Here is a 12744-nt window from a genome sequence, read left to right on the forward strand (position 1 = left end):
TGTGCAGTCCCTAAGTCACTAATATAGTAAATCGCAGCTTCACCCCTTTCACCCTTTCCCAAACTAAAACTGTTTTTAAAACTATCTAATACTGCGCCCTTTGAGACTTATCACATATCTTTTTTCCTCCCCCTAGCAAACTATGGATGCACTTTATCAACCCAGTGATACATAATTTTCTTTTACTTGACCAAAAATTAAAAAACAAAATGGTAATTGGTATTTAGGTAAGGCTGTATTTATAGACAGCTGGTCGCAAGTGCGTTATAAACCTTACAAAATTTTAAAAATTAACAGGATTTACAAAAATTTTGAGGGCGGCGAGGGATTGCTCCAAATGCGAAAATATAAACTGAGACGCTGGAGCATTACCTACGCCGGCTCCTGTGTGTATCCTACAAGGGCCCTGATAAAAGCTTAATGACCAAAGGCCCCTCCAAGGATCTGGGCCATGCAGCTGTCTCTCGGCTTGTGGACGTAACGTCCTACTGATTGATTTTGAGGCGTAGCACTCGAGGCTCCTGGCCCTTCGGACATTCGATTGCGTCTTAGAATTCGATCTTGGTTTGAAACAGCTTTAGGGATTGATCCAGAAGCGATGTTATTTGTTTCGGTTTTACTAGAGTTCATCGAGTTGTTGGCGAAACTTCTTCTGGTGTTTTTGATATCGTTGTCAAAATTGATCATGTTGGGGGGTTGAATAATGGGGTTATTAACAATCTTGTTGGTGATGTTTGATCTGACATTCTTGTTGGCATTGGAGTTGGTGGTGTTTCTTGCTAGCTTCCGGTTGCTTCCACCCACGATGGGGTTGTAGCAAGAAGCCTGAAAGTTGGTCAAACGCTCACGGCAAGGTACGGTAGCAACCGATTTGATTACACCTACTCCAACACCTCCTGATCCGTGAGTGTCCTTGTTCCGCTGACCCACAGGCGGCCCGTCTTCGAAGAATTCCTGATAAAGCACAAAGTTATTTCCTTGTGGTACAGTGCGTACCAGACCAAAGTGCTTGGCCAAGAAACTAATCAGCTTCTTGGAAGGACGGTCCACGGAGCACTTGCCAGGTGTCCAGCCCTGATCGGCGAGCATTTTGTCAAAAATAACCTTGCCAAGCCCGCGACGTTGACGCGACTCGTGGATGTAAAAGTCCAGGATGGCAGGGGTCTGTTTCGTCTGGCGGCACCTGCCATCACCGTCAAACAGGAAGAGGTCCTTGTTGCCCACCTTGAGTAATCCGGTTACCGCCCAGCGGCCCGACTCGTCGTCTGCCATCAGATAGGTCACCTGGTTGGTGGTATTGGTGATCATCTTCTCCGCCGAAGTCACTGGAGCTCTCAGCCCTTGAGCTACCGCAGACCGCTTCCCCATCTCATCAATTATCTGGCTTAACTTGCATCCTGGTGTTAGTGGTGCCGTCTTCTTATGGTTTTGATAAATAAGAACGGATTCCCGCGCCTTAGGTCGCAGCAAGTGGGGCTGGACACAAATGATCGACTGCGGAAACAGGTGCTTGATGTCAAACGCAAACTCCACCATTTTTATTGTTTCGTTTTTTAGTGGTTGGTTTTAGAGGATTGAGTTGAAGTTTGTTCAGCCGGCTGATTAATTATGATCCATTCTATGCATAGGCTCCAAGGTATGACTTTGACAGTCTTTTCAGGGCTCCTTGTTTAAAAAAAAACAAAAAAAAAAAGCTGAAACATTCTATTGTAGCTTTTAGAGAAATCAGATTCAAATCCAATTAAAGACTTTAGTTTTATAACGTTGATCCCTCAGCAGTATTACGTCCTTACGGATTGATTTCTGTTTCTGTTGATGACTGGGGACGATGCAGTCCAAGTAGGTGACGAATGGCATGCCGTAGTGAGCGCCAGGAAGCCACATGCTTCAATCTGAAGACATGACACACCCATAGTTGCAGACCGAATGATTAATTCACAAATCTGTAGCAATCGACTTTATGCAAAGATATTATTTTATATTATATGGTAATACAACAACGCTCGAGCTTAGCTTTCTTTTCTGGCTTATATATGTTCCGGGACTGTAACGAATAGAGGTGGGCTACCTATATGATGATCATGAGTTCTTCTTCCGCCCGCCACAGTATCGTGGCGTTAACTCTCGTTAAAAGTTTATTGTTTTAAAGGGTCGCGCCATCCCAAAGGGTCCACTTTGATAAATATATTTTCAAGGAGAATAGAACAACTTCATCCATTTAAACAATTAAGCCTCTTAAGATCATTACTCTGCCGTATAAGAATATTTTTGATAATTTTTCCCTATTTATTAAAATTGTTTCAACAAACAATTATATCGTTGCGATAATGAGCTGGGATTTTTAGTTTGAGCCAAAACTAGTAGCCATTTTATTAGCATCTTAAATAAAAATCGGTCACCCCTTATATTTAATAAATTTTTTCAGGAAAAATTATTTTTAATTTTGTTTATGAAACTTCATTGCTATCAAAGGACTGACTCCAAAATGATAATCCTTTCCAGAATTTGATTTAAAATGGCGGAGAGATTTGTTAATTAAAAATACGTTAGAATTTCGTATTTTATTGTGATGAGCTCTACATTATATTTTGAGTCAAATGTGATAAATTTATTTTTTCCAATCAGATTTTAAGGAAAGTCTTTATTAAGCCAGTTCTGAAAACGCGCTCCTTCGAATATCACTTTGTATGATTTATTTTTAAGATTAGCTTTAAAAGGATTAATGGCAAGTCTCCCGAAGGGGTTGTTGTTTTATTATTTCGCTGGAAGTACCGAAAATTATGCATTTGAATCGCATTAGCATCTTCGATTGGTCGGAGGCCCCTGGGCCATTTTAATCACTGACTTTGTCATTAGTTATGCACGAAAGGCGGCTTGGTAATGGCCTGAAAGCAGTAGTGGGGGGATAAAATTATATATAAATTGAAAGTCTGAAGGGGAAAGCAGAGTAGCAGAGTGTGGTATCCTTTTGAAACTTTGCTCTTTGTCTCTTCTGGAAAAGGAGGGAGGGAGTTTCTAGTTTGCTTCCGTTGCGCTAACTCATTGTGCGCACTTCCTGTCATCCGTCCAGTATCCTGGCAGCCCCCCTCCCTTCCACGTCGGCTGTCGGCTCTTGGCCCTCGCTTGGCCAGAAATCCCAACTGGGATCTAATTGTTTTTAATCACTTTCCAGTTGCCCAAGCTCGTCCGCAAAATGGCTCCGGGCTCACTTGGATTGGCAAAATAATGATTATACGTATATAGCATAATAATCGTAGTCCTGGCTGGCGAATTAGATAAAGCATTTTGGAACTCAACTGAGCAGAGTTATTATTAACAGTGTCCAGTGGTGCATGGAAGTCGGTGGTTTCGATGGTGCATTCCTTTCGACCAGAAACCCAGAAACCCAGAGAGCCAGAGAACCAGAAAGCTTGGCTAAAATATATTTCGCTTTTGGCATTTTGCCGCATCTTCTTGTGTTTATTTAGCATAACTCGAGTTGCCACAACTGAGTGTCCTTGTTGCTGCTACACTTAGTGGGGCAATTAAGCGATAAGCTAGCTAAATACACAACCAACCCCCCTAGACACACACACTCCCTCGCTTATAGACCCGGGGATCCTTTTGCAAAACTGTCAGGAGCTGAAAAGATAGAAAACAAAACAACATTTTCAGCGATGAAGATAACCACTTGGAAACTCATTAGTTGGGGAATTATAATTAGACAATTATTTGGTTTTTAATTTGCCGTTATTATTATAATCATTATTATTATTATTAGCGCTGGAACTGTTGTGATTATTGGATAGAGTGGCAAGTAGTTATGCCACGTATGGAACGACGTTTTTGGGCTAATGCCCCGAATGGAATACCACTTAATGGTTTTAATTAGTTGTCTAAACAAGGCTCTGCCAGAGCTAGTGCCAGTGTGAGTGTGAGTGTGCGTGTGGGTGTGTGAAAGGATAACCATTCATGTCCTAGAGAGCCTTGATGAAGTGTTGGCTCTCCGGTTCCAAATTCATTCATTTTGTGCGGTTTTCCCCCGGGCCAGAAACGGAGCTTATGTCCTGGAGAGCCAGAGACAGAGGGAAACCGCAAGGCAAATGCTGCCAGGACATTAGAACAGATGTTGTTCCCCTCTATGGGTGTGTATGTATATGTATATGCGTGAGTGTGTATTAGTGTGCCCCACACTTCAACTCATTAGCGCGTAAAGAATCTTAACGCTTCAAAATGAATTAATTTTCATCCAATTTGGCGTTGTCACACACAAGTCCGCGACTCTCCAGCATTCTGGCTCGGATAACTGGAACGCCATTGTCGTCTTTTGGCTCATTATGCACCTGCCTCACCAGCACACACCCACCCACACACCCATACAGCCTTACTTTCACCCACCTGGGCCACACACACTCACACCTCCTTCTTTATTTTTATTCCCACCCCTCCCCGTTTCTCATTGTTTAATTTCTTTGCTTTCTTTACTCTGCTCGCTGATTTTAAATTTCGCCGCGCACTGTACTACAGTCCTTCCCAGTGCCTGCGCCGTGTGTGTGTGTGCGTGTGAGTGTCCTGGTGTGTGGCTGTCTGTGTGTATTTAAATCCGATTTGAATAATTACAAATTTCAATTGTATGAAAACCAACGGCAGCACACTGCCAGCAATATGACGCCATATGGAAATGGCATTGAGGGGGCTGGGGGGCGTGCCAGGGGCGGAACGGTTCACGGAGGCAGGAATATTTACCGTACAATGGCGCAGTCATACACCGCGAGAAAAAAAACGATTCGGAAAGAAATTAGAGTGCTTAGAAGCTAAAAAAAAAAAAAAGATAAAAGATAAAATACTGAAAACTAAATAATCACTTTAAAAAAAACTTATTTTAAAAAAATATATAGCTCTCCATAACAATCAAATAGACACATACGAACTACACTGAGTTTCTTTCAGTGTTGCTGCCTTTCACAGTCGCTGGTTACGATGACAAAAATAACAACAACAACAAGAATAACAACAATAACAAAGCTCAAAGCGGCAAGAACAAGGCCAACAACAAAAACAAGAAAGACATGAACAAGAACGACAACGGCTTCTGTTTCTGCCGAGTTAAAGATAAGATTATTACCCACCATACACAAACACACACTCACGCGGGCACACTAAAACACACACCCATACACTCATACAGTCACAGGACATACACAGGATTCGAGGCTCAGTGCCGGGTTGGGATTTATTTTGGTATTTCACATTTCGCGCAGCTTTCTTCTTTCTGCTTTCTACTTTCCCATTGACAGTTTTTTTATTTTTATTTTTTTTTTTTGAATCTTCTTTATTTTATTTTTATGTCTCGTTTTTATATTCTCCGCATTTCAGTTTTGTTCATACAACGGTTTGTGGTTGATAACCTCAATTTTTGGCTTCTTGCTACACAGGTTTTGTGCCCTCATTTTGGTTTGAAGATCATTAGGACATTAGAAGAAGATATAAACAAAAAACTGTGATTTTTATCCATAATAATACACAATTTGTATCACTTAAAAGATTGGAATTTAATAATAATAGCATACATATATTGATATAAAGGATTATAAAGTAAATCAAAATAGTAAAAGGTTTATTAATGGTCTTGCGGCTTCATTCACGAAATATTAATGCTTGTAGGATTTTCTGCAGACTTCTTGCTGATGTTGCATAGTGCGGATGTCTGCCTATCTCTATACATACAGAGCAAACCTACCAAGATGCATAGTGGGTTATGATCACTCATAAAAACACTCTCTTAACCGCAGTTAATATACCGAAAACGTCGTTTATGAAGAAGGAGCACTCACTAACATAAAAGGACTGACCATAAAAGTCCACAACAAGACAACCATTTTAATTAATTATTTTCTCCCAACCACTAACGAATAGCTTCGCATCAGCTCTAACCAGTTTTTAAAAACACCCTTGAATCAGCCATTGATAATCACTTTCTTCATACGATGTAGACCTTTTATTAATTTTTTCAATTTTCCTTTCCTGGCTACATATCCTGGCTACATACCTCAACCTAAAAATCTTACATTCGTTTAATTTAAAGGTTTTTTAATGCCTTGAATTATAAGGATAATATAAGAACAAGAAAGCAAAGCGAACTTCAGGCGGAGCTGTAAATTTATAGGTCGAAACGACTGACCAAAAATAGAATCTGAACGAAGTTCTAACTTTTTATCTTCAAGAACACGAAAGTGTGGTCATAAATACTTTATAGGGTCGGAGATATCTCCTTCACTGCGTTCCACACTTTTGGACAAAATAATATATAGTACCCTCTGCAAGGGTATATTAATAGTGTAGATATATATATTTTGGTGTATGTTTAAACTTTAAAGTGTTTAAACTCTTTAAAACTTGTATAGGATATCTTCATTTAGGAACCCTAAATTCCTGCAGTCATGTACAAGCCTCATACATACAACCCTACAAATTGAATATTCAAAATCCAAAATTTGTTCTCATAAAGTGTATTATAAAATAAATAATAAGAAAATGAATAAAATCACATCCAACATTTTATAGAAAATTCTGTGAAATATATGGGCCCTTGAGTTCAATGAAATGAGCTGCCCGCCAAGAGGGAGCTTTGAGCTGCTGATAGCCGACCGGGAGTATCCTGGCACGTCCTGGCTGTCCCGGCATCTTCTGGCTTCACGCTTTGGATCCTTGGGAACCAATTAGTAGCCCTGCTCCCAAGTGCTGACCCACTCGAAAATGATATATGGCTCGGAGAGTCGACCAGCCAGCTAGCCAGCCAGCCATCCAGTCAGCCAGTTAAGTCTCCGTTTCCAGTTTTCAGTTTTCCAGTTAACACTTATCTGCTTTTGGCCATCTGTTGGACTGGCCGAGACAAGGGTTGAGTGAGAGAGCGGTCGGAGTGGCAGGAGGGGCGCAGTTCTGTGGGGACAATATACTGTTAAATTACTTTAACTCGATTCATTTGCAATTGCGTTTTTTACCCCGAAATCTCGATCTCTTTTTCAGATTTTTTTTAACACACATACCCGTGCACGGGGAGCGCCTGAAAGCGACAGGCCAAGATACCTGGACGGACTTTTCTTTCATGCCAGGACACCCAGAGCCTGACCCCCTTTTATGCTTTTTTTTGGTCGCTGGCTATGAAACAGATAAATTGCAAAAGTTTTCCCAAATATTTTCACAAGACGACGGCAGGCCCCAGGCACAGGGTGAGGCACTCGACGGGGCCAGGGTGCAGAGGTAGGCCAGAGCAGGTAGCGCAAAAATCTGCAATAAAATTTTACCAATAAACTTTAGACGCACACATGGATAAGCGGCTGGAGTAGGTGAGAGTGTGGCAGTGAGTGTGGGTGCTTAGGATATATGTGTGTATGTGTGAGTGTGTCTGTCTGTGTGGAATGCGGATGCGGACAGGTGAAACTTTTTGGTGAACTATACTAAATTATTGTAGTTGCTGGAAAAAGTTTTTTCCCTCCATCTCCTGTCTCTCTGCGTCTCCCCCTGGCTGTCTCTGTTACACGCAAAAAACCAGAACACACACTTACAAACACGTACGCAGTCATAGGGCTCACAGGACTCGCACAGGACTCACAGGTCTGGCAGGAAGGAGATGTGAGCACCTTTTGACATGCCCTTAGTTCGTCTGGGGGGTTCGGGGTGGCTATAAAATGTGGTAAACTCAACCCCTATCAAGCTATTAACTTTGGCGATAGGTGGGTGGGTGCCAGTGTGTGTGGGGCGTGTGTTCTGGCAGAGGGGGCATGCCACATTTCGTTGCACTCCAAAACGTTGCGAATCTGCACAGTGTCCATGTGACAAATGCGGCAAACTTGTTCTGCATTTTGTTTTCATGCTCTAACAGAGAGTTGTTTAACAAATTTGAAGGTGTTGGCTATTCATTGTATTGAAGGGTTATTTATGTATTGATGTATTGTGGTTTGAGGGTAAAAATTAATGGCACTATCGGTTTAATGATTTGTTACCAATATATTTTATATAGTAATATGTACCTACATACATCCAAAACATATTATGAACATTTGTTCAGGATAATAAACTTATATTATTTGTTCAGTATTATAATAACCTGTTTTCTCCAGACTGCCTCTGGACTGAATGTATGACTCCCAATGACTGAATTCCAAAGACGTTATTTTATTTAACACACTTGACATCATATTTCAAAGCTTTTTAAAGCATTTGTAGTTTAAAGTTAGTTTTTATCTTCAAACTTGCTTTTTCTTTAAATTATTTTGTATAATTTTTCTAATAATTTATTTTCTTTCTTTCTCTAAGGGTAAAATCTAAATAAAAATAAAATAAATTCCAATTCAAAAAGTATCTGCGTCTGAAAATAAAGAACAAATATTCAAATTTTAATTTTAAACTTATTTTTAATTATTTAATTTCTATTCTCGAAGTAAAAGTTTTTCAAAGATTAAATCGTGTGCATTTTTTAAACCGTTGAAACTGTTGAAACAGTTGAATTTATGCCTAAGACTTAAAACTATAAGTATTAAAATCTATAAATATTAATCAACATATATATGTACACACATAATTTTACCTAGCTAGCTTTTTTCCTCAAAAGGCAAGCTCCTTATATTTCTTAAAAAACTAGAAAGGCCAGAAAATGTGTAAACAAAAATAAAAAGTATAGAGCACTTAAGCTTCGTTTGAAAACATCCAATGTGCTAGTTTTTTTGTTATTCTTTTATTTATTTCTCCGTGAATGCCCCTTGGAGCCGGCAGGGCCTCACGGCCGCTGGGGTCAGAAGTGCGCTCAAGGTCGCCGTGTTTGGCAATTGAAACTTTTGCATTCCCGAGAGCATAACTCTCGACACGGGAAAAGCCAAATGAATCTCGAAAATCCTGTTTAGCCAGCGATGAATTGAATTTCACAGGACACGAGGACGGGGCATTTATAATCACTTGTTAATTGCAGTGGCAGGATTGCAGCGATTCGGCCAATATCCTTGCATTTCTCCAAGCCACTAATAAGTGTGTCATTTATGGGATTTCCGAGTGGATGTACAAGTGTGTGTTTGAGTGTTTCACTGTTTCAGTGCTTTATTGTGTGTGTGTGTGTGCGAAAAGTCCTGGCAAGAACTCCGGAGAGTTGGGAGCGTACGAGGCCGAAGGAAAACTTTCTTTTGTTGGCAACCAGGACACGTACACTTGTGGATACAATATGTCATAGTGCGCCAAGTCGAAGGACGGGGGTTTCCGTTCCAGAAACAGGATGTGATGTGGCCAGGACCAAGCAAAGCATCGCTGACAGCACTTACGATCCCAAGTGGTTGGCATAAATATTGCCAAGATTTTTTTTAGCGGCGTGGGGGGCCCTTCCACCGCCTCCAACGGCCTCCCACGTTGTTTTCCCTTTGCGAAGATCCTGAAGATCAAGGAAAGTTGCTGAAGTTGCCATTTTTGGGCAAGTGTCGATAAAAACTTTCGCTAAGCCCCTCCGAATGTGTCCTGTCGGTTATGTCCTGGCCGGCATTCATCTGGCCAGCTGACGAATTCGGCGCGAGCCGGACATTAACGCGGCTAATGGTGAAAGTTTTATGCCTGGCTTGGTCTTCATAATGTGCAACACTTGAGCGCCAACAAGGACCAACAAGGACGGCGAATCGGCTTTAATGTGGAATTTAACTTTTCTTTCGAGCTAAGAGAGCGCTTAAGAGAGGGCGCCGTGCTCGGCTAGAGAGCGGGAGGATGCTGGGCCAACAGGCGGTGGCGTCCTGGCCGCCCAAAAGTCTACCAGGACCCCAGCGCAAAAAAACAAAAAGAACCCTTCACAGCACCCAAGAATCGTTGCTCGGGTTCGGTTCGTTTAGTCCTTCGGCTGTGAGCTCGCCATCGGCTGCGGAGCTTCGGTCGTTTGCTGGCTCGTCCTGTCGGAGTCCTGTCGGCTGCTGCTGGCTGCCACTAAACAGACTCGACAGTTGGTTATGAAATCTGAACGTGTTAGCACGTGCCGCACGGATCTCGTAGCAGCCCAAAAATAAATAACAATCAGCCATCAATTCAGTTCCACTTCAAAATCAGCATCATACAAAAAACGACTTCAAAACGTTCCAAAAACTCTGAGAGACGAAAGTGAACCGTTGAGAAAAATCCGAAAATCCGACATCCAAATAAATCCAAAACAGACCCAGGACAGTGAGGAAGTTGCAGAAGTTGGCCAAACATCTGAATCAGAGATTGGAAAACACTACAAGCCACAAGACACTTTGTGTTTTAAATTTGTGTTGTTTTGTGTTCGCGCGCCCCTCTACTTCTTACTGTCTCTTTCACTCTCTGTCTCATGCTGTCTCTGTCTCATGCCAACCAACTCAATCAACAAGCTGCACGAACTTGACAAGTATACAAAATAATAATACGCATATAAAAAATAAAATTAACCACCCAATCCAGTTTCAAGTTTTTTATCAAAAAGGAAGTCCGTCGGCCTTTTTTTTGTGTTTTTTTGAAACATTTTTTTAACGTTCTCAAAACATACAACAAAACGAATAAAAAACAAAAAAAAAAAGTGTAAAAAATAAACAAAAAGTGAACCCCCGAAAAGAGTGAGCGGAAATCGAACGTCTGAGAAATTCCAAAGAGCGCAATGTAAGTAACATTTCGTAGCATACTTTTGCGGGCAGATACCGCGAAAGGCTTAACCGACGAAGTGGCGTTTGGCTTTAACTTATTTTGATGAAAAACACCAAGAATCCCACTAAGAAGACTAAACTTTAATTTGAGGAAAAGAAGAAAGAAATCCATCCTGGATATCCACAGGATATGTGTGTGTGTATCACACATACACACTCACTCGCCCGCTGCTTTTCCGAGTTTTTGTTGTTCGACGGCGGCCAAACATCTGTGGCTTGTGCTTAAGTTAATTATTATCAATTAATAGCTAATCACGATAAATGTGCATGAAAGCACTCGTCCAAGGACACGGCGATACGGGATGTGGGATACGGGATACGTCGATGCGGCATAGGGGATACGGAATGTTCATGTCCAATCCTTCGACATTGTGCTGTGGAGTGGAAGAGTGGGGGACTAGGGCATTTAGGACAAGGCAACGGAGCAACGGGACAGCGCAACAAATGGCAATGGACGACGGCCCCAGTGTCCTGTTGATTTGTCACACGCTGCGTATGAGTGATTGCAATTAAAATAACGCATACGCCCTGTTGGCTGGCAAATGGTTTAAGCTCTGCATTGCGCTTTACGTGTTTTTAAATATCATTTGTGGTTCGTGCTGAACATAAAGAACATATTTGAATACCAAATGAAAATATTTGTAGAAAAAGCTTTTTTTCTCCCCATAGCCTCTCAAATTCAAACGAAAGTGAATCGTAAAACCATCTAGTTGATGGCTTAAAAAAAAAGGTTGGAATTATGGCTTGGTCTACGATTCTCTAGAATTAAATGTGAGAAGTATTAGAAAAGCCTCCCAGTAATGTAAAGAATTTAAAAGGCCCTTAACCGGCTCAGCTATTTTTAGGTTTTTCTAAAAGGAAAATAACACAAAAAAGGACTTGCAGGACTTTGTTTTCTTGGGTCCTTTTCCTGAAATAAATACAGCCTGGAACTTGAAATTCCTGGGAGGTGCAAGCCAAACACCTTTAAAGCCATTGCTTGTTATAAAATAAATAACATTTGGTCCTTTATTCCATTACCATTTAAATGGCCAAACGATTTTCTTTGAAACTTTTTGTTTGGAAGATTTTCAGAAGATAATAGGGTCCTTTTTTTTTTTACAATGTAGGTTCAGATACTTGCTTCACATGTTAAGCTCAGAACCAGGCCTAATTGTAGAATCTCCTCATGTCTTTATCCAAGTCCATCAACTAGACTTCCAACATCCTGTTAATTTGTAGTCTGGACGATATATAATTAATTTCTGGCAGGGCTCTCCTTGAAATCAATAGCAGAAGATTAATAAGAGAGTCCATGCCAAAGCTAAAGAGTCACATTAGCGCTTATTAATTACCAGTGTAATGGACGATTTCGCCAAGGTTATTATTGGAGAGCGAACAATGAAAAGCGTAAAATGGCCGCATAAAAGCAAGTATTTATGATCTTCTCTTGGCATTCCCATAAAATTCAATCAAAGTTGCACTGTGATTCCCGAGGAATGCCCATTTTTTTGTTATTTTTTGTTTTTTGCTTTTCCACCAAAGTGAAGCCAAGTGAAGTTCGTCTTGGGCTTTGATCTCGGCTGTTGGGAAATGCAGGGTCCTGTGAGGACTTTTAAGGAGTAATGGGCGGAGTGGAGTGGACAACAATCGCATTCCCTCGCTTGCTGGATGTTCTCTGTTCGAGTGCCCTCAATAAACGACATTTTATTATTATTTTCTTTATTTTTTTTTTTTGGTTTTTTTCTGCGATGGCACAGCTTCAGTTCCCTGGCTCTTCCTGTTTCTGGATCCTGCCCGCTCCTGTCATGTCCTTCCGTTACCCATTTTTCTGTTCGGTTTTGTTCGCCTTTTCTGCCACCTTTATTTTTATTTTAAATACCCGGTACTCTCTGGGTCTTGAAGGGCATATTGCTTTTATGGAAATAATGGAATCTATGTTGGGACTTGCAAAAATTCGTTAACCATTTAGAATTTTGAAGGAAAATAACTTAAAGATGACCAAGAATATGCAACGTAAAACAAAAGTTAGGGAAATCAAGGAGTACCGGGTACCACATAGTCCAGAAACCCATTTCGAAAAACACTTTTTTCGCCCGTTTTTGTT

The 12744-nt window shown here is 40.9% G+C and overlaps 1 protein-coding gene across 1 annotated transcript; it reads right to left on the minus strand.

Annotated features, from left to right (window-relative positions):
- Positions 1–216: 216 nt before the first annotated feature.
- On the minus strand, positions 217–1642 carry lky (leaky). Its single transcript, XM_017232757.3, has one exon. It carries the CDS (start codon positions 1534–1536, stop codon positions 418–420), a length of 1119 nt encoding a protein of 372 aa, XP_017088246.2. The 5' UTR covers positions 1537–1642; the 3' UTR covers positions 217–417.
- Between the last annotated feature and the right edge of the window lie 11102 nt (positions 1643–12744).

The sequence above is a fragment of the Drosophila bipectinata genome, chromosome XL (genome assembly GCF_030179905.1).
Source record: "Drosophila bipectinata strain 14024-0381.07 chromosome XL, DbipHiC1v2, whole genome shotgun sequence".
Taxonomy (NCBI): Eukaryota; Metazoa; Arthropoda; class Insecta; order Diptera; family Drosophilidae; genus Drosophila; species Drosophila bipectinata.